This window comes from Mytilus californianus, unplaced genomic scaffold, assembly GCF_021869535.1.
Source record: "Mytilus californianus isolate M0D057914Y unplaced genomic scaffold, xbMytCali1.0.p SCAF_10, whole genome shotgun sequence".
Lineage (NCBI taxonomy): Eukaryota > Metazoa > Mollusca > Bivalvia > Mytilida > Mytilidae > Mytilus > Mytilus californianus.
Window position 1 is genome coordinate 11,804,002 of NW_026262582.1, and position 19,098 is coordinate 11,823,099.

The 19,098-nt window shown below is 32.0% G+C and overlaps 2 protein-coding genes across 5 annotated transcripts in view; one reads left to right on the plus strand and one right to left on the minus strand.

The window, feature by feature from the left end:
• The window catches only part of LOC127717617 (histone-lysine N-methyltransferase EZH2-like), an 86,038-nt gene that overhangs the window by 45,311 nt on the left and 21,629 nt on the right, over positions 1 to 19,098 (minus strand). For all 4 annotated transcript variants that reach the window (XR_007989272.1, XM_052223331.1, XM_052223330.1 and 1 more), the window contains exons 9-13: positions 11,975 to 12,023; positions 7,521 to 7,633; positions 5,930 to 6,027; positions 2,065 to 2,243; positions 335 to 448 (exon numbers count right to left, since the gene is read on the minus strand). Coding sequence is in view for 3 of the 4 variants with exons in the window: in XM_052223331.1 (XP_052079291.1) it covers positions 335 to 448; positions 2,065 to 2,243; positions 5,930 to 6,027; positions 7,521 to 7,633; positions 11,975 to 12,023 (553 nt within the window). In the remaining variant the exon portion in view is untranslated. The remainder of the gene's footprint in view (positions 1 to 334; positions 449 to 2,064; positions 2,244 to 5,929; positions 6,028 to 7,520; positions 7,634 to 11,974; positions 12,024 to 19,098) is intronic.
• LOC127718675 (putative uncharacterized protein DDB_G0287113) overlaps positions 13,217 to 19,098 on the plus strand; it is a 115,056-nt gene continuing 109,174 nt past the window's right edge. Inside the window, exon 1 of the mRNA XM_052224728.1 lies at positions 13,217 to 13,580. The gene's annotated coding sequence lies outside the window, so the exon portion shown is untranslated. The remainder of the gene's footprint in view (positions 13,581 to 19,098) is intronic.

Sequence of the window (19,098 nt, forward strand, 5' to 3'; positions counted from 1 at the left end):
TGTTCCACATTCCATTCATTAAAAGCCTGGTTATTCCACGTGGTCACATTAATATCATAGATCCAAGTCATATTCCCTATCCTGTGTCATCACTTTCAGCATAAAAGATTTATATCAGACCAATTTATATTCTGCAAATTCACTTATATTTATGATGTTGTTATTATTGCAAAAAATGCAATTACATTATATCATTTCATATCTTGTCTTCTTGATTGAGGATGTTATTGATTGAGTTTAAAACTGTAAGAATGATCTGATAACCCAAATCTTAATTTTTTGCATAAATGTTTAAAAGATGATGACCAAGGGAATCACTGATTAATATACAAACCTGCTCCACACATTGAACAAAGGTCAGGGTCACATTCTCTTACAGCCAGAAAACATGGACATTGTTTTGTGTTACATTGTGCCTTACAGCGACATCCTGGGAATCTATTCTCACCTAAAAAATTGAAACATAATGTTTAACATATGGCATATCGGGTTATTTTCGTTAATATTTAATTTTCGTTTTGTTCGCAACACCTAAAGAAACGCGAAAATGACAATGCATATTCCTAGATTTTTAGCTGTTTAAACATTGCATACATTACACTTTAATTATCAGGTTTACTGGTATCTATGATGAGTTTATTTACACGAAATTGATAAGTAAATTCGGTGAAATTACGTATATAAAATCAGTCGTTTCTGTTGACAACATTTAGCAATCAGTGACATGTTAAGTAGTGACGATTTATTTATTGCTGTCATAACTGGAAAATCTTGCAGATAATGTAAAAATAAAATTTTAAAAAATCATATTTACACTGATATGCTTTAAAAATGCTCTGTTATACCATAATACCATAGCAAAAAATATTGAAACCTTTAATTTTTTGGATGCCGCAATGTACATAATATAAAAGATAATTGAAAGATCTCTGCATGTTTATTTTTGTGTATAGTTCTCATATTTATTTTGTAGTCGATTATCTATCAGTCAATCAAGTTCATGTTGTTCACATCTTTATATATATATACAATATATATATGGTATAATGAAAATAGTTCGAAAAGATGTGATTTTCATTAAAGCTTATTCTATAAGAACAGAAATCAGCCACTTTCCTAATCAGTATCTTCTCCTAATCATTTATAACATCCTTATAGAGTACTGTAGATTCATTCATTTACATGGATACCAATTATCTAGGATGGAGGAATAAATGTATTTTCATTGAACTGGTATCCCATGATTAATACTGAGTAAAATCATCATAGAAACCAGGCTTAACATTTAGTATGCCAGAGGCGTCTGAGCATTCATACAATTCTATATCTACAGTCATGGCTGCACTGGTAAAACTACTCACAAAGATCTGAGTCAGATTTGTCAACTTTCACGATTTATGGGAGACTTAGAATTCCTCCATGAGGTGTTGACATGAATTTTGAAATTCGTTATCATATAAACTGAACACCTCAAAACAGGCATTCAAATCAGTTTAAAAGGGTATTTAAGAACTTATATACTCATTCAAACAATATAGTAGTAGATTAAAAATACATTTGACAATATAAGGGGATCCATTAGGCAGTCAGGGGCATTACTTAAACAAGTAACTTTTAAAATTACCCATACAAGTATTGTTGAAAACGAGGCTGTTTTAAATAGGACTTATATAAGTAACTTTTCTAAATATCATTTTTATAGGTGTCCATTCATATAGATTTTACAGGCTTTAACAAATTTTCACAGTCATCTGGTTATTTTTCCCATGAAATATAAAAACTGATCCTTCTGAAACACTAATTACCTTCCTGATGCACTTATCTTTCATATCGACGCTCTTGGGTCAAAGAATGGTCTCTTAGTCCATGCTTTTAATGAAATCTAAAATAACTCTATTGAGTATTTAATAATTTTTAAAAACAAAAATTGTCTATATAAGCAACTAAAAAATAACTTGTTTAAGTAATGCCCCTGACTGTTAGGTCCTCTTGAGCTTAAAATCCCCATTGTGACTTAAAAAAGTTGGCAGGTATGTTGAGTATAAAAAACACTTCTATACTTACAATCACCGCTACACTGGCAAAACTTCTCACAAAAATTCTGTGCATGGATACAGGGACAATTTTCATCACATCTCTGTCCAGGATGGTCACATGGTTGATAATTGTATACAGTTTTGGATGTGCTGTCTTTCTTTAGCTGAATCTTACGGCAATGCATCGACCATAACCTGAAGAAATCACTGTAAAAGCGTCGGTTAATCAAGCCCTCTTAAATGGATAATCATCTTTATTCATAGAATTCCTTTAATTATTTTTAGAATTGAGAATGGAAACAGGGAACGTGTCAAAGAGACAACCAGACCAAATAGAGATGTTCTTGCTCGGACACACCCTCCATTATCTTGTATATTATTTACTTTATCTGGTTAATAATTATGCTTAAAGAATCATAATTTAATTGAAGCAAATTTTACACAAAATATTCTAAATTAGTTGTAATGTTGATTATTACAAATGTTGCAATGAAGTATCCTAATCATCAAATAAAACTGATAATTTCACATGTGAATGGAATCCTATAGGTTCACTCGTCAAATGATGTTGTATGAAAGCAAATGAGAATGTGAAATAAAGATAAAGTTATTGCATTTTATACTTTATTTAAATTTAAGTCTCTGTAATACTAGAGGCTCTGAAGAGCCTGTGTCACTCACCTGTATCTACTGTGGTTTTGGAAATCATGTAAAATAAGGTTAAAATCATAATAAATAGTATATGATAAAAATGATTGAGGCCAAGTTTGGTTTAATTCGGCCCAGTAGTTAAATTTAAAGCAGGTCATCCCATTGTGGTCTTACAATAGTTACTGAAGACACCTTATTATTATTGAAATTAGTTTTCAAGTTGTGACCATTTGAAATTGTTTTTTTACAATTTTCCCATAGACTTCTATAGTAAACCCCTATGTTCTATTTTTAGCCATGGCGGCCATGTTGGTTGGATAACAGGGTCATCGGATACATTTTTCAATCAAGATACCCTATTGAAAATTGTGGCTTAGTTTAATTCTATTTGGCCCAGTAGATTAAGCGGAGAAGATTTTTGTAAAAGATTAAAAAAATTTACGAAAAATTGTGAAAAATTATCTTTAAAGGGCAATAACTCCTGAAGGGGTCAATTGACAATTTTGATCAAGCTGACTTATTTGTAGAACTTACTTTGCTGAACATTATTGCTGTTTACAGTTTATCTCTATCTATTATAATATTATAGATAATAACCAAAAACTGCAAATTTTCCTTAAAATTACCAGTGCAGGGGCAGCAACCCAACAACAGCTATGTGATGTGTCTGAAAATCTCAGAGCAGATAGATCTAGATCTTGACCTGATGAACATTTTATTCCCCTCCCCCCTCCCATGTTTGATTTGTTCTAAATGCTTTCGTTTCAGAGATATAAGCCAATCAAAGAGTTTAAGAGCTCTGAGGGAAAAGACTGCCATTGTTTCTATTTTTTGGGGGTATCTTTTGATAGTCTTCATACAAAGAATGAGCAATAGAACAACTAGAACATGTAGAAAGGTTGACAATATTGAAATCAATTGTTGTTTAATGTAATTTCATTTCCTTAGTCAAGAATTCATCATGGAGTCAATTTGGACCAATGGAAGAGATCGGCACCTTCTTACAGCAGATTCCATTGAGTGTGTAGGTAAACTACCCTACTTTAAGAATAGATTAGTCCGACAGAAAACCAATCGATCTGTCTGTTGGACTATGCTACTTCGAAAGGAGGGTAGTATACTTGACCTAATAATGACTTCACGGTTCAGCTAACAAGCAAGCTAACCAAAGATATTACCTTTGGCTACACACTCAATGGAATCTGCTGTAATCAAAACATTTGAATAAAGTTGAAAGTTAATTATCTAAAATTCAGATTGATATTACTGTGTGCAGCTTGTTTCAAAATCCTACATTTTGATATATGCAAATTTCATGAATAAATATGTTTAAACTACAAAAAGCAACATTTGAAAATTTAAATTTTTTTTACCATTATGCTGGTACACAAAATTTGTTTAAATGGAAGACTACTTATCATATAATAAATGTCACATTTTAAGTGTTCAGATACATTTTAACTTTTATTTTGGTGGATAATTACTCATCAATTGAGGTGCTCCTGTATTGGAGGAAGATTCTCAATACAGTTACAGAAAGGATGAAAACTGTTGTTTCTCTCCCCAATCTCATGTATCCCCATTGTTTACCGCGAAAGTTGACCTACAAATTAAAGCATTGATGTTGGAATCATCTTCAGCAAACATAATTATGTTTTAATAAACAAATACCGATTTTAAAATCGTACAAGATTGCTGTGAATGATTTTAATAATGAGTAAAGGATATCCCAGCTACGTAGTGTGGAATTCCAACCATGACGTCACTAGGTTGGATATATTTAGAATATTTCGTAATACTGATTTTTCCGGATTGCAAAAGAAACATAAATAGTGTAAGGGAGAGCTCAAGATACGATAATTTCATGAGAAACAGAAGGGAAATGTGTAAAAAAAAGTGTTTAAAGTCAATCTGTTCATTTGTGTGTCTCCTTCTCATCAATTCAGTACAAAATTTTGAGGTGTTTTCCCAACTATAAAAACAAAATGATTGACGTGAGAAGCTTGGAAGCTGTCTTTCCCCAAAAACTGCATTTTACCCACGTTCTATTTTTAGCCATGGCTGCCATCTTGGTTGATGGGCGGGGTCATTGGATACATTTCTTAAACTAGATACCCTAAGGATGATTTAGGCCAAGTTTGGTTTTATTTGGCCCAGTAGTTTCAGAGGAGAAGATTTTTGTAAAAGTTAACGGATGACGACGACGGACGCCAAGTGATGAGAAAAGCTCACTTGGCCCTTTTGGGCCAGGTGAGCTAAAAATATATAACTATATATTAATCCAAGAATTCAACTATTAAAAAAAAACCAACAAGTGACCATACAACACATTAAGGAATATGTGTAATAATGAATAAAATGTTTAGCATTTTTTTAAAATTTACAGCAGTTATTGTTTAATCAAGACAATATACATTTCATTTTTCCCTATAAGAGATAGGCGAAAGATACCAAAGGGATATTAAAATTCATAAGTTGAAAACAAACTGACAATGCCATAGCAAAAAACAACAAAAAGACAAACAGTACACAAACACAACATAGAATACTAAAGACTGATCAACTTGAACCCCACTAAAAACCAAGGGTGATCTCAAGTGCTCCAGAAGGGAAAGCAGATATTGCTCCACCTGTGACACATTTCGTGTTACTCCTTCAAAATATGTCGATACGTTACATCAAGTGATAAGGCATCACACAATAGAGGATGAGTAATGGACTCTTATCTAATCCTAAGACATCAACAAATTCATAAACCATTGGTTTTGGAAATTTCTATGCCTGAAACATTACGGAACGTGAAAAAGTGAAACTGCGAGCTACTGCTCACTGATGATACCCCCAGTCCAAATATGCATTTGTTGTTGAGTGATGAATCTGAAAACGCATCACACGGTATAGCTGACTTATATAAACCCTGAAACCAAATTTCAGAAATCCTTATGATGTAGTTCCTGAGAAAGATGAGACGAAAAATATTCATGGGACGGACGGACTGACAAACAGAGGTAAAACAGTATACCCCCACTTTTTTAAAGCGGGGGTATAATTATATATAAATATAAATAAATATCTGTAAACAATATCTCCTGATATACTATAAACAATATCTCCTGATATACTATAAACAATATCTCCTGATATACTATGAACAATATCTCCTGATATACTCTAAACAATATCTCCTGATATACTATAAACAATATCTCCTGATATACTTTAAACAATATCTCCTGATATACCTGTGTTTTTTCTTTGACTTTTTCCTTGGTGGAGTCTGCATCTTGTCTTCACTGGTATCTAATAAATGAGCTTCTTCTTTAATGGCAAAATCTCTCACCTGAAAATAATATTATCAAAAGATATTTAGCAGGGAAACAGATTAGCATTGGCTAAGTAGCTATAGCCCAGGCTACTGAAGTTTGGACTGGGCCACTATTTTTTTTTTAGCTGAAAATGTCCATAGCTCTTATGTTATTCTTTCATATTGTGGCTAATTAAACCCTTGTAGGGAAAATGTGACTCCAATCTGCCCCATATGAAAGAATAACATAAGCACTGTGTACATTTTCAGCTAAAAAAATGTAAGTCATTTTCCCTGTAATGGAGTAAAAATATGTACACATTTTCAATATTTTTTACTATTTTTCTTTCAATTTATATTAATCATCACATCACACATACCTTCTTTATCCCTTTAGACTCCTATCACAGTTAACTGAAATGTTATACTTCTACTCATTCTTATATACACATAGATAGGTTTCGATATGACATAATTTGAGTTCGATTTATTTCCTTTTGCTACCATTTTGGTTTTCTTATTTAACAAACCAAACTGAAACATGTGGAAAAAATAAGTCTAATAAAAGATCCTTACTAGATCATAGCGATGAATGAAGCATGGCTAAAAAAAAATCAAAATTGTTCAGAAAAAAACTACTTTCTAAGTAATAGCATTCAGTTTAACATGTTTAATTTGGCTAATGTGATAAGGAATTTTTGCACATAGACTCCCCCCCCCCCCACCAAAAAAAAAAAAGGAAGTAGCGCTTGCTCAAATTGTAATAACTGAAGTTCATCTATAGGTTCAAGATCCCTAAATTTGCATGGACATATAAATTCCATCAGTGGCCTCATTAAGCTGTATGGCCACTGATAAATTATTAATCCACAATTGACACATCAAATGTAGGTTGAGATGATTTTTATGAGGACACTGACCAATTTACTTAGGACTATTCCTTTAAAATGTATGTGGGAGGGTAGGAAGGGAAGTTTAATTATTGAATGTGGGTCATGGGTCTTTTTCAGTTTGCGTCTATTACCATTATGCAAAATTATCTAAAAAATGGTTCTTGATTGTAAGGATATTTTGAAAGTCCCTTCCTAACCTCCCACATACATTTTAATGGAATAGCCCTTACTCATTTATCAAATATAGATTGAAATGAATTTATGTTTCATGGACCTTAAAAAAAATATATAATTTGAAAAATAGGAGGTAGGTGTCTAGACGGAAAAAAGACTTTTGCAAATAGATAACTGTGGATTCATTTATTTTTTTAGTGGATACAAATTTTCATTGAACATTTAAATTCCTGGTTCACCCGTACCCACGAAAATTGTTATCCAACTAATAATAATGAATCAACAGTATATGGGCTAATAAAATAGATCGTCTTATAATACTTCAACAAAGTTTGGTAATTACACAAATTATTGGTCACACAGTTGGCAAAAAGATTTTAAAGTAGATAAAAGTATCTGTGAAAATAAGTTGGTTTACAGTACCTGCACCTCACTCATTTAAACATCCATTCAAAGACTTACCTGTGTGCATGTTTTTGTGCCGATTATTTTGGCAATGTTACAATGATTGTTCCTGTACATATCTAACAAAACACGGAACAAAGATTCTTCAGCACCTGTCCAAACACTGTTTTCTAAAATACAAAAAATTATAAACTTAAATCATAATTTATAACATTATATTATAACTTGTTTGACCTTGCAACATTCTTTATGTGCCTGTCCCGGATCAGGAGCCAGTTGTTCAGTGGTTGTCTTTGTTTCCTGTCTGTCATATTTGTTTTTTGGAGGTTGTTTTGAAGTGATCTATACAGTATAGGTTTTTCTCATTGCTGAAGGTTGTATGGTTACGGATAATTGCTTACATCCTCTTCATTTAAACTCTAATGGATAGTTGTCTCATTAGCAATCATACCACTTCTCCTTATTTTTATATTATAGTTCACTGTGAAAATAAAGTAAAATATAAAAAATTATAAACTTTCAATGTATATGTTCTTTTTGACCAGGCCCGATTTGGTGGTGTTACATCTTACAAAGTCTACCCAAATCAATTTTGCAAAGAATTCCGCTCAATCCGGTGCTAGGGACAGTCTAAAACTTGCAGTGAGGTGAGCAGTTTTTTGCTCTGTGTTGAAGGCCTCACTGTGACTCTGAGATGAAAAACACCAATAAAAGCGCGGTTCCTTTGCTTTTTGTGTGTTTTCTGCTGTACATGTACTAATTTTGTGTCATGGATGGATGTACCCCATATCCCTTTTTTTTTTTTTTTTAATTTCTTTATAGTTCACTGTGAAAGTTTTGCGAAATACCAAGAAATGAAGTAGAAGTTTATATATATTGTAACATTTATCAAATTTCACAGTGGTTACATGGTTAAGTGGTTACTAATCAAGTTATTTAGAGCCTCAAATGACCATGATGATACACACAGTTTTATTTTGTTATGGAAAATGATGAGTAATAAAAAAGTTAATGCTTAGAAATGTATTATCTAAACTACACAGAGTTTTTGTGTGTGATTTTGAACTTGATTAAACCTAGTCCAAATAATTATGACGTCTTGAAAGGCTATTTCATTTTTTTTCTTTGACGCCTTCCTGCGAATTCATAACACTGGAGCCTTTTTTTTTGGTTGGACTTCTCTATCAACTTTGAGACCCAATTAAGCCATAAAATTTTCATAGATGGCAAGAATTTTTTGCGTATATACAAATTCTTAACTTTTACGTGTTTGTTGTTGCAAAATATCTCCAATAATTTCCCAAAGTAATGATAAAATAAGTTACAATTCCATTCGAGCATACGATAATCTGCTGCTTTTTTTAAAACTTTTAGCTGATTTCCCAAGATGCTTCACTTTGGGAGAGTATAAAATTAATTTTTACACCAAACTCGGTAAAATTTGACAGACCTGAATTTCCAGAACATTTGTTTTATATTATCTGGAAATTCAGGTATGTCAAATTTTACCGAAATTTGGTGTAAAAATTTATTTTATACTCTCCTAAGTGAAGTGTCTTGGGAAATCAGCTAAATGTTTTAAATAAACTGTTATCACAGAGATATGTCTCGCCTTTTTTGTAATTTTGAAAATGCAAATGTTGAAATTAAAATAGCAATACTTTAACATGCAAGTTATGCAAATATTCAAAGTCGATGAACCATGACTGAACAATCTCCATGAAATGAGATGTGCCAATGCTTATACAACTGCATACCAAATACCATTGACTTATTATAAGTCGTTCCCTTTAAACAAACCTAAATACAAACATTAACTTGTAAACTATGTAAAAGTTTCAAAGTCAATGAACCATAATCAGGGGTGGGCTATATAATCTCCATGGAAACAATACTTGCAAATGCCAATAAATTTGCATACAAAATATCATTGACTTAACATTAGCCAGTCAGAGATATAACTCTATAGGGTTATTACAGAAAATAACTTGTGTGTGTTATTACAGATACTTTCATGAGTTGTCTACTCTTTATTCCTTAAATTTTCTAAATCTGTAATAACGTATGTTTATTATTTGTAAAATAAATCAAAAATGTTTTAATCTATAATGGGCTCTAGGGAACTCTTGAGACTTTGCGCAGAAACTAAATGCATAGCCTTGATAACTAATTTTTGAATTAAATTAATACATTTTTGATTAACCATGGTAAATCAATGAGACAAGGCTTTTAAGGGATAAACTTAGCTGTAATAACATAGCTTAGTTATTAAAGGAATGTAACTTATTATATGAGACACTTGGGAATTACTGGGAAGCTTGCGCAGAACCTCATTACATGCTGTGATCATTACTTCTTACAATAAATTAAAATACAATGTAATTAAGCATGATGTTTGTCTGAGAAAATGCTTTGGAGTGATATAGAGAAGCTGTGATAACACCCTTTAGTTATTACAGGCATATTTTTTCTGTAATAACATATAGGTGTACTATGCAAAATTGGCAAACTATGAACTGTTATATCTTTCTATAGTTAAGTATACATAAGGACAATAGTAATATCAATAGAACTTGTATGCATTTTAACTAAACTTGTGATGTATATTGTCCCTTTAAAATATGTAACATACATATGTTATCACAGTTCTTTGATTTTTAGTCCACAGTAACAAATGTATGTTATTTTTCTGTAATAACCCTATAGAGTTATATCCCTGACTGTTAGCAGTTCATCTTAAACTGATCTAATCACAAACTAATACATGTAAACTAAGCAAAAGTTTCAAAGTAAATAGACCATGACTGAGGGGGCAGGGCCAAATATTCTCCATGGAAATGAGATGTGCTAATGCTTATACAACTGAACACCAATTAACATTGGCCTACCGCTAATGGTTCCCCTTGAACTGACCTAATCACAAACTAATACATGTTAACTTAGCAAAATTTTCAAAGTCTATTGACCATGACTAAGGGGGTGGAGCCAAATAATCTCCATGGAAATGAGATATACCAATGCTTATACAACTGCATACCAAATATCATTGACCTACCACTAGTGGTTCCCCATAAATTGACCTAATCACAAACTAATACATGTAAACTATGAAAGTTTCAAAGTCAACAGACCTTGACTGAGGGGATGGGGTCAAATAATCTCCATGGTAATGAGATGTGCCAATGCTAATACAACTGCATACCCAATATCATTGACCTACCACTAGTGGTTCACCATGAACTAGACCTAATCACAAACTAATACATTGTTGATGCCGACGACGCCTGAAACAGCATACCTATGTCTCGCTTTTTGACTCCTTCAAGGCTAGACAAAAAGCAGTAAATTCTCTCTCAAAGTCCAACTGAACAAAATGGCTTTGGCATTATGACGTCGCAGGAAGGCGTCAAAGCAAAAAAATAAAATAGCCTTTCAAGACGTCATAATTATTTGGACTAGGTTAAACACTGAACAGATTCAACACAGTGGTGTAAGCAATACTTTGTTTCATTTTTTTCAAAGAGTATCACTGAAAATTAATGCCGATGACTTTTTAATAGCCACAATGATTTTAAAGCATTACTGTGAATTAAAAATGTACCATGGATAAACATAAGGTTGCCTTCTTAAGCTGTTAAAAATGGCCTTGACCTTTTGTTGTGTCGTTTTGTTCGTTGTTGTAAATTTTTTAGACACAACCAAATTTAATATCACCCGTAAATGCACTACTTTTGATACATAGTTGATGAAAATATTAAATATTTTTTTACTCATGGACATCCAAACTACTTAAGATAATTTTAATGCATGCACATCTGAAACAACTCTTTTTCCCTTTTATCTATAAAGCAAAATAACATTTGTAAATACAGAGAGACCCTTAGTTTTTTTCCTTTGATTAATATAGGTTTTTGGTGTTCCTGATATAGTTATATCCAAATAAAGCACCAAATTGATGAAGTATTATTTTCATTTTCTATCACTGGGTAGATATAGCTACTGGTGGACTGGTAGTCCCTGACATTATCATCAGCCCAGTAATCAGTACTTCAGAACAATTTTTCTAAACTCGCAACAGTTTAACTTTTACTGGTATATCTTAAATGCGAGGCTTACCCAGTTTTTTAAATATCTAAGATTCACTGTTGAGAGTGAAGAAATATTGTGTTAATGCATGAGATACAGCGGTGGAATCTGTTTCTCTAAAGATTTTGAGACCATATGTATGACATTTATCATAGATATGCAAAAAAGGATGCGTTCTTTATACATGACATGGTTGCCTTTATCGGTGATGTCATGATAGGAAATTCAGAGGAATGCAAGAAAATTTGATGTCATAATTGAATTTTGACCAACAAAGAACTGAGATCAAACAAACCACATGTAGAACATAAAAAATATCAACTGGTCGAGAAAAGTATAAATTGGATAAGAATCAGAGAATTAAATATAATCAACCTGTTTGGAAAATATAAATTGGATTAGAATTAAAGAAATTCATTTTATACCTGGTTCTGCAGTTGTACTTTCCATTGTATTCTCTTTATCATCAGATTTCTGAAAATTCAAATCAAAAACAGGATCATTGGAATAAATGCCTATAATTAATATCTAGTCAAAAAAACAAAAACAAAATAGATGGAGAATGTGTCCATGGGACACAGCTGATGCCCTCGCTTGCATATAGCATTGTAAAGTGACATAACTTGAGAATGGTAAAAGTGACACCACCCAAATTCGAACTTGATCTGTGTTTTGTGGTAATAAGCATAAGTTTCATGACATTTGGTTGAGGCAAACTAAAAACAGAGAACGGAAACTAATTTTGGGATGCAAGTACAGACGGACAAGGGTAACACTTAATGCCCTCATAATGATATTAAGGGGGCTCGCGGGTTCAAATTTTCGCGCCAACTGCGCAGGAAGTCGCACATCGATATCGCAAGTCATCCTATTGTCGTAATTGTCAATAGTTTCACACTTGTTTTACACTAGAAAAGGACCCGGAAATATGCGTAAAATGTATGTAATATTTTGTAAACAAACAAGGCATATAAATGTAAGTAATTCTTCTTTAAGTTTCTACCGATGTGATCCTTCGTTTATTGAAGATATATTTTACATCGTGTTCGAATGATCCCAGCACAAGAATGATTCACGACCGTGTGGTAGACTGTAGGTTTTACAGTAATTGTGTATATTTTTATATTAAGTATATGGTATTATATTTTGTTTATTATCTGACTTATATTAATTAAAAGGTATGAGAATATTAATTACAGATTGTAATTAATTGATTAGTATATGTATATGCTTTGTTCATTTTATTTGCTTATTTGACATTTGGACTTATTGACAGACGAGTTTTCTACTGGTTTGGGTAACTTTGGTTTCACTGTATTTTACTTCAAAGGCTTTCTTTTCATGGTTCATTGGACCGCACACTTTCTTTATTTCTATTGGTCATTATGTTTTGGCGCTATATTTCTTTTGTTCTTTATTCTGGTTATCACTTTTGATATAATGGTGGACATAGACATATGTGTTTGATATAATTCTAAGTTTGAGTAATATTCTTTCTTAGTGTACGATATTCTATATACAGGTCAGTTATCTTTCTCTATTACTAATTATACGTTAATAGTCCAGATATTTATTATTTTACCTAGAATGAATGTTAAGAATGAAAGACCGATGCGTAAATGTTGAATGCGAGATGAATGCTATAAAAAGCTATAAAATAGATAAAGTACAGTAAAGTATTATCTGTTTGATTAAATGGTTTAAGAGACGTTATTTTCATATTTTCATAAATAAAGTACTTTTAACTAATTTGGTAAAGAATTAATTTAATACATATTGTATGAGAATTCCAGTGTTCCGGTACGAATGCTTTAAATACTTTTAAAGGTAAAGATATAAACGTAATAAAAGTTATGTGGTATTGATTGATTATTTTAACTAAGAGTACATATCGTAAACAGGTGGATTATTACAGTAAAACATGGATTACAATTTGTTTATTTGTTATACAGGTATATTTTTAAGTAATCCTGGGAAGATGTGATTTAATTCCAATTAGATAATTCAGGAGGCCTTTGCACCTCATGCGAGGTAAGCTAAGTGTTATTTTTGTAATGTTCTTATTTTTGTTTGTTGCTATTTTATGCTTACGGCATTTATACAGCATGCAGCTTTTGCTTTTAGTTTTGTTAATTTGCTTATGTTAAAGTTTGTGTTAACCGCTTTTGTCATTTTTCGTATATTAGACTTGTTTATATAATATGAGTCGTTAAGTGCATATGGACTAAACTTTGTCAGATACGCTCAACAATATAAGCATATTGTTGTAAATACATGCAGAACAGATTTATTTCTACTTCTATAAGTAAAACATTTGTTTATCACATTACATGGATAGAAACCTATGTACCAGATTATTTATTCGATAAACGGTCAGAATCTTACTATTGTATTTATTTTGTAGGGTATTTATTTAGTTATTGTTATTACCCTGATTTTGTCAAGAAATAAAACGAATCCACCTCAGAAGAAAGTATTGTTTTATTAGCCCTAGAAAGTGCTATTACAACCGTAAAATCATTTGAAAGTTATTTTTTAACGGAAATGGGGGAAAAAAAAGCAAAAAACAGGGACAAACATTAATGTGTATTATAAATTATATAAAATTGAGAATGGAAACGGGGAAAATTACATGTCAGGACAACAATCCGACCAAATAGCAGAAGATGACCTGTGGCCACTATGGGTATAATTGGCCTTCAACACAGCGAGAAAATCCAGCCCCTGGAGGCAGGGTCCAGCTAGCCCCTAAACAATAATGTATTGTCCAGGGAAAATGGACGTCACACTTAACGCAAAAACATATAAATGAACCAAAAATTTAAATACATACAATCAAGACTAAAAAAGACTAGAATTTCACGACTTTGGACAGGGTGAGGCGCAAACAATATTTCGGCGAGGTTAAACATGTTTTGTCAGATGTTAACCCTCCACTGTCTGTAACCAATGTGGAATAAGCAAAAACACAGCCATACCCACACTAAAATGAGTGATGCTCATTGTACAATGTACTTGTGGTAAATGTTATGACACATTTTTTACAGACCACTTAGGGTCCACTGGAGTCGTTTTCACATTAACATGGTTAATCTTACAACTAAGATTGATAGTACAATGTAATTCATGGTGTGTTGACTAAATCACCATTTATTTGCAACTTGGCAGTTGTGTTATATATAAAAAAAAGAAGATGTGGTATGATTGCCAATGAGACAACTCTCCACAAGACCAAATGACACAGAAATAAACAACTATAGGTCACCGTACGACCTTCAACAATGAGCAAAGCCCATACCGCATATATAAAGTCAGCTATAAAAGGCCCTGGAATGACAAATGTAAAACAATTCAAACGAGAAAACTAACGGTCTAATTTATGTACAAAAAATGAACCAATAACAAAAATGTGACACATCAACAAACGACAACCACTGAATTACAGGCTTCTGACTTGGGACAGGCACATACATACAGAATATTGTCTACATCAGACACCATAAGTAAATTAATACTAATGACTATTTGACTTTTCAGGGGGAAAAGGCAGGAGTTTCTTTTGCAAACAGAATTTTCATTTACTCTGTTGTTAGTTTAGATTATTAGTCCCCTACCGACGAAGTCGAATGGGACTTTTGGTTTGCACTCTGTCAGTCTGTCTGTCTGTCCATCCATCAGTAACCCCCACCACCCTCTTTTTCTAAAATTCTGGGTCCCTCCTGTAGATTATTCATGTAAAACTTGGCACATATCATACTGTGTTGATTATTTAATGATAACATGGATAAGGTGAGGTGCATATTGAACTATATATTTCAAACAATTTACTGTTGTATTAAAATTTTGTTCTCTTTGTTAAATTTTATGTCAAATGTCTTAATTAATAAAGTTATATCAGTATGTGTTTTGCTAGAACAGTTCACTTTTCATGGACAGAATTAAAAAGTTAGATTAATTCAAATCGGGCTATGCTTATAAATTAGTTGGAATTGAAAAAGGGAGGTACATGTAATAGTTCTTATAATTATTTTCAAAGTGGCAAAATGTAAAAGGTTATTCAGGTTATTTCATTGATTCGTTACTTTTATAATTTCTTTATTACATACAAATGAATGTACATTTTTTGTATTTTTTAACATATGGGAAGTGAACGGCCATACTTTGAGTTAGAGCTGGTAGATAATTTATTATTTTAATATATATTTTTGCCTAAAAGTAGAACATTATATAAAAAAAAAGATGTGGTATGATATCCAATAAAACAAAAGAACAAATGACACAGAAATTAACAACAATAGGTTACTGTACCGCATTCGACAATGAGCAAAGCCCATACCACATAGTCAGCTTTAAAAGGCCTGTAAAAATTTAATTGAGAAGGTGCAAGTCTAGTGTGTTTTTTTATATTTTCATTTACCAGGTATTGTCTGAAAGAAATGCAGGTAACAAAATGTTACAAATATGTTTCTAGGATTTCGAAAAAAGGGGCAAAAGGCTTCCCAAACTAGGCAACGGTTGAAGTGGAACATGTAAAAAGGCTATGAATTAACCATATATGTACCAAAGCTCCAGATAAGAATTCACAAATTGGGGTTTTTACCCACCGTTTTTTTATGTAATTGGGTGATAAAGTTTTTTAATTGCATTATCAATTCCAATTCACCCCTCAAGCAAATATCAAATTGGGTTTTTCACCACCAAGCTCCTTAATGTTTTGAGTTTTTTCATCAACACAATATTGAATATTTAGGCATGTTATAATCACATTATATCAACCCCAGATGTGTTTCCATCTTAAATGTGTTTCTTTCTTTGTAGAATATGTGCTAGCTGTTTTATTTGGTTTATTCACTGACGAGCAATTGTACATTTAATTTGTGTACCGTTTTAAACGTTCTGTCAGTTTTGTATTTTCTCAAAACTTATGTAAACTGCAGCTGGTGTCACTAGTTGGACAGGAACTAATTAATTGCCTTTCTAGATCCCATATGATCACCCTACAGTTTAATTATAGTTGGGGTAGGTGTGGCTAAGTGTTTAGATTTTTGTGTAATATATGTGAAATTTAGGTGCTGTAAGAAAGTTTTGCCAGTCCTTTCACCTATTTGCCAGATCTACTTTTTAATAAAAATAAAAAGTAGTTTCCAGATTTAAGATATACCCCCAAAACCTTGAGGTTTATAGGGTGGTTTATAATGACGGAGACCACATTCAACTTAAATTTACAAATAATTCTGCAACATCAAGTAAATAAATGGCAATGTTATACTGCACTTGCCAATAAGACAACTATCTTAAGCATCTAGAACAATTAGACCAAAAACAAAGAAAGTGTCAAGCTGCATTGACGTAAAAAACGGATATGTGTATTTACTCATCAACTAAAATGAAAAAAATAATATATAAACTGTTTTCGTTTAATTCAATTTACATAAATCTGGGTTAAGTTGTCCCTTATCAGAACTTTTGGTTTCCGATGCTTTCAAACTACATATCATGTCATAATTGATTTGGCCTTTCACTTTTTCCAACTGATTTCTTTTTTGACGGAACCCCGTGTTTATCGCTCTAGCAATGTTCTCGTTATGGTACGCAAACACGCCCGTGCGTTCAATTGCCGCTTCCTAAAATCACTAACTGAGTCTTGTTATCATCATAACTTTCCCTCAGCTATCAAAAAGAAGCCGAAAACATGCTTCTATTCAATATTTTTACCGGACATTTACTTTCGTTTTAATTCATTGTATGTTATGATAATGCCCGAGCAATTCGAAAAAATATGACAGCATGTCACACGCTAATTGGATAAACGCCGAGAAGATCGAAATGTTTTCATAAACACGTGTACCTTTTGAGCAACGGAAAATTCCAACAGGGACCCATTACAGCTACTTGATGCAGGGCTCTATTTTTAGAACGAAAGGACATTTCCAATTATAAATATTATAAAAATAGATTTACGCGACGACTGTAATCAAGTAAGGGTAAATAACGCAAACGATAGCGAATAAAAGCGTTAAGAACCCATGTTTTTGGCATATAATTGGGTTTTCCTTTGAATTAATTGGGTTATTGAACCCTGCAATGGGCAATTGCATTGGGTTTTTAATTATTTTTATTGCGTGATCACGCAAATACGCAGCTTATCTGGAGCTCTGATGTACCTCCCCTAAATCCATCTCTTTAAAATAATGAAATAATTTTATTTTCAAACTGAATAGACATTTTTTTATAGACATTGCATGACCTTAGACATGTTAGAGTAGGGAATTATAAAAGAGTTGACAAAGTAAATATACAAGCTTTATTAAAGACAATAATGATATATCCTTTTTAATCAGGAGCTTAGGTAGTTTATTTTTTACATTAATTTATCTAACAATGTTAAATGCCCTAATATATTATGTAGCATGTATGTAAAGCAAATGAAGAATCATTCAGTGTATCAAGGATTCAAGATTTATTACAATTATTCAAAATTTAAATAAATGTGTGTCTAAAAAATAAAAGATTATCCAAAGAAGGTGGCTTTACATGCATGATGCATGACATAAAAATGTTTTTTTTTCTACCAATTTAAATTTTTAAGGTTTTTTAATTCTTCCACATGAGTATAAAACGTGCTTGGCCATGTATAATTGAATAGAAAAAAAACGACAGTGCAAGGGCTGTATAGCCAGTCTAGGTCGTTAAAAACTCCCATCATCATCATGATTGAAAAAAGTTATTTGGTCAGTTTAGGCAATAACGCATATTTACACATAAAAATTAATACAGAAGCTATAGGAAATAGATTGTTTTTGCATAAGTTAAGAAGTACAATGTACGCTTATGCAATATATTTTTCAATTTTTAGTGGAAAACTTGCATGTAATTTTAGTCCCAATTGTTATCATGGTTATACACATGTTTATTGTATTTGGTGAACTTACTATCCTACCAAAGAAAATAAAGGTAGTATATGAAATGAAACAGGTACACTTATCAAAATAATTTACTGTTGAGAACTTTATAAATCTCAAAAACACTGTTTTAGCATAAAAAACATGTGTGCATTTAAATTAATTGTAAGAGGGAGGAAAGGGGGGAGGGGGTGACAGGTATTTGCATAACTGATTATACAGAACAGGATTTTTAAAAATTGGCACACTTTGAAAAGAAAATCATAAGGTTATATGAATAGAATAAACAAGTGAAGTTGGCCTGCTACTAATCAAACCATGCAATTCAACACTTTTAAATTAGTTATTTTTTTGGGGGAATTTATTGAATCTAATTAAGTAATCTATGGGAACTGAAATTTGATCATAAATGAGTACTTTTGTCACAATACTGCATGTTGTTATTTATATTTATTTGAAAAAGTTACCAAGATTGGATTTTATTATGCCCTGCCACAAATGTGGATGGATTATATAGATTGATACTAGTATATCTTTGTCAGTCCATAAGTATGTACATCCCTTTCCAGTAAAGTTTTGCATTTATCTCTATTTCTCAGAAACTAATGGTAATATATCAGTGATATTTTTTCTCCACAGACATCTTG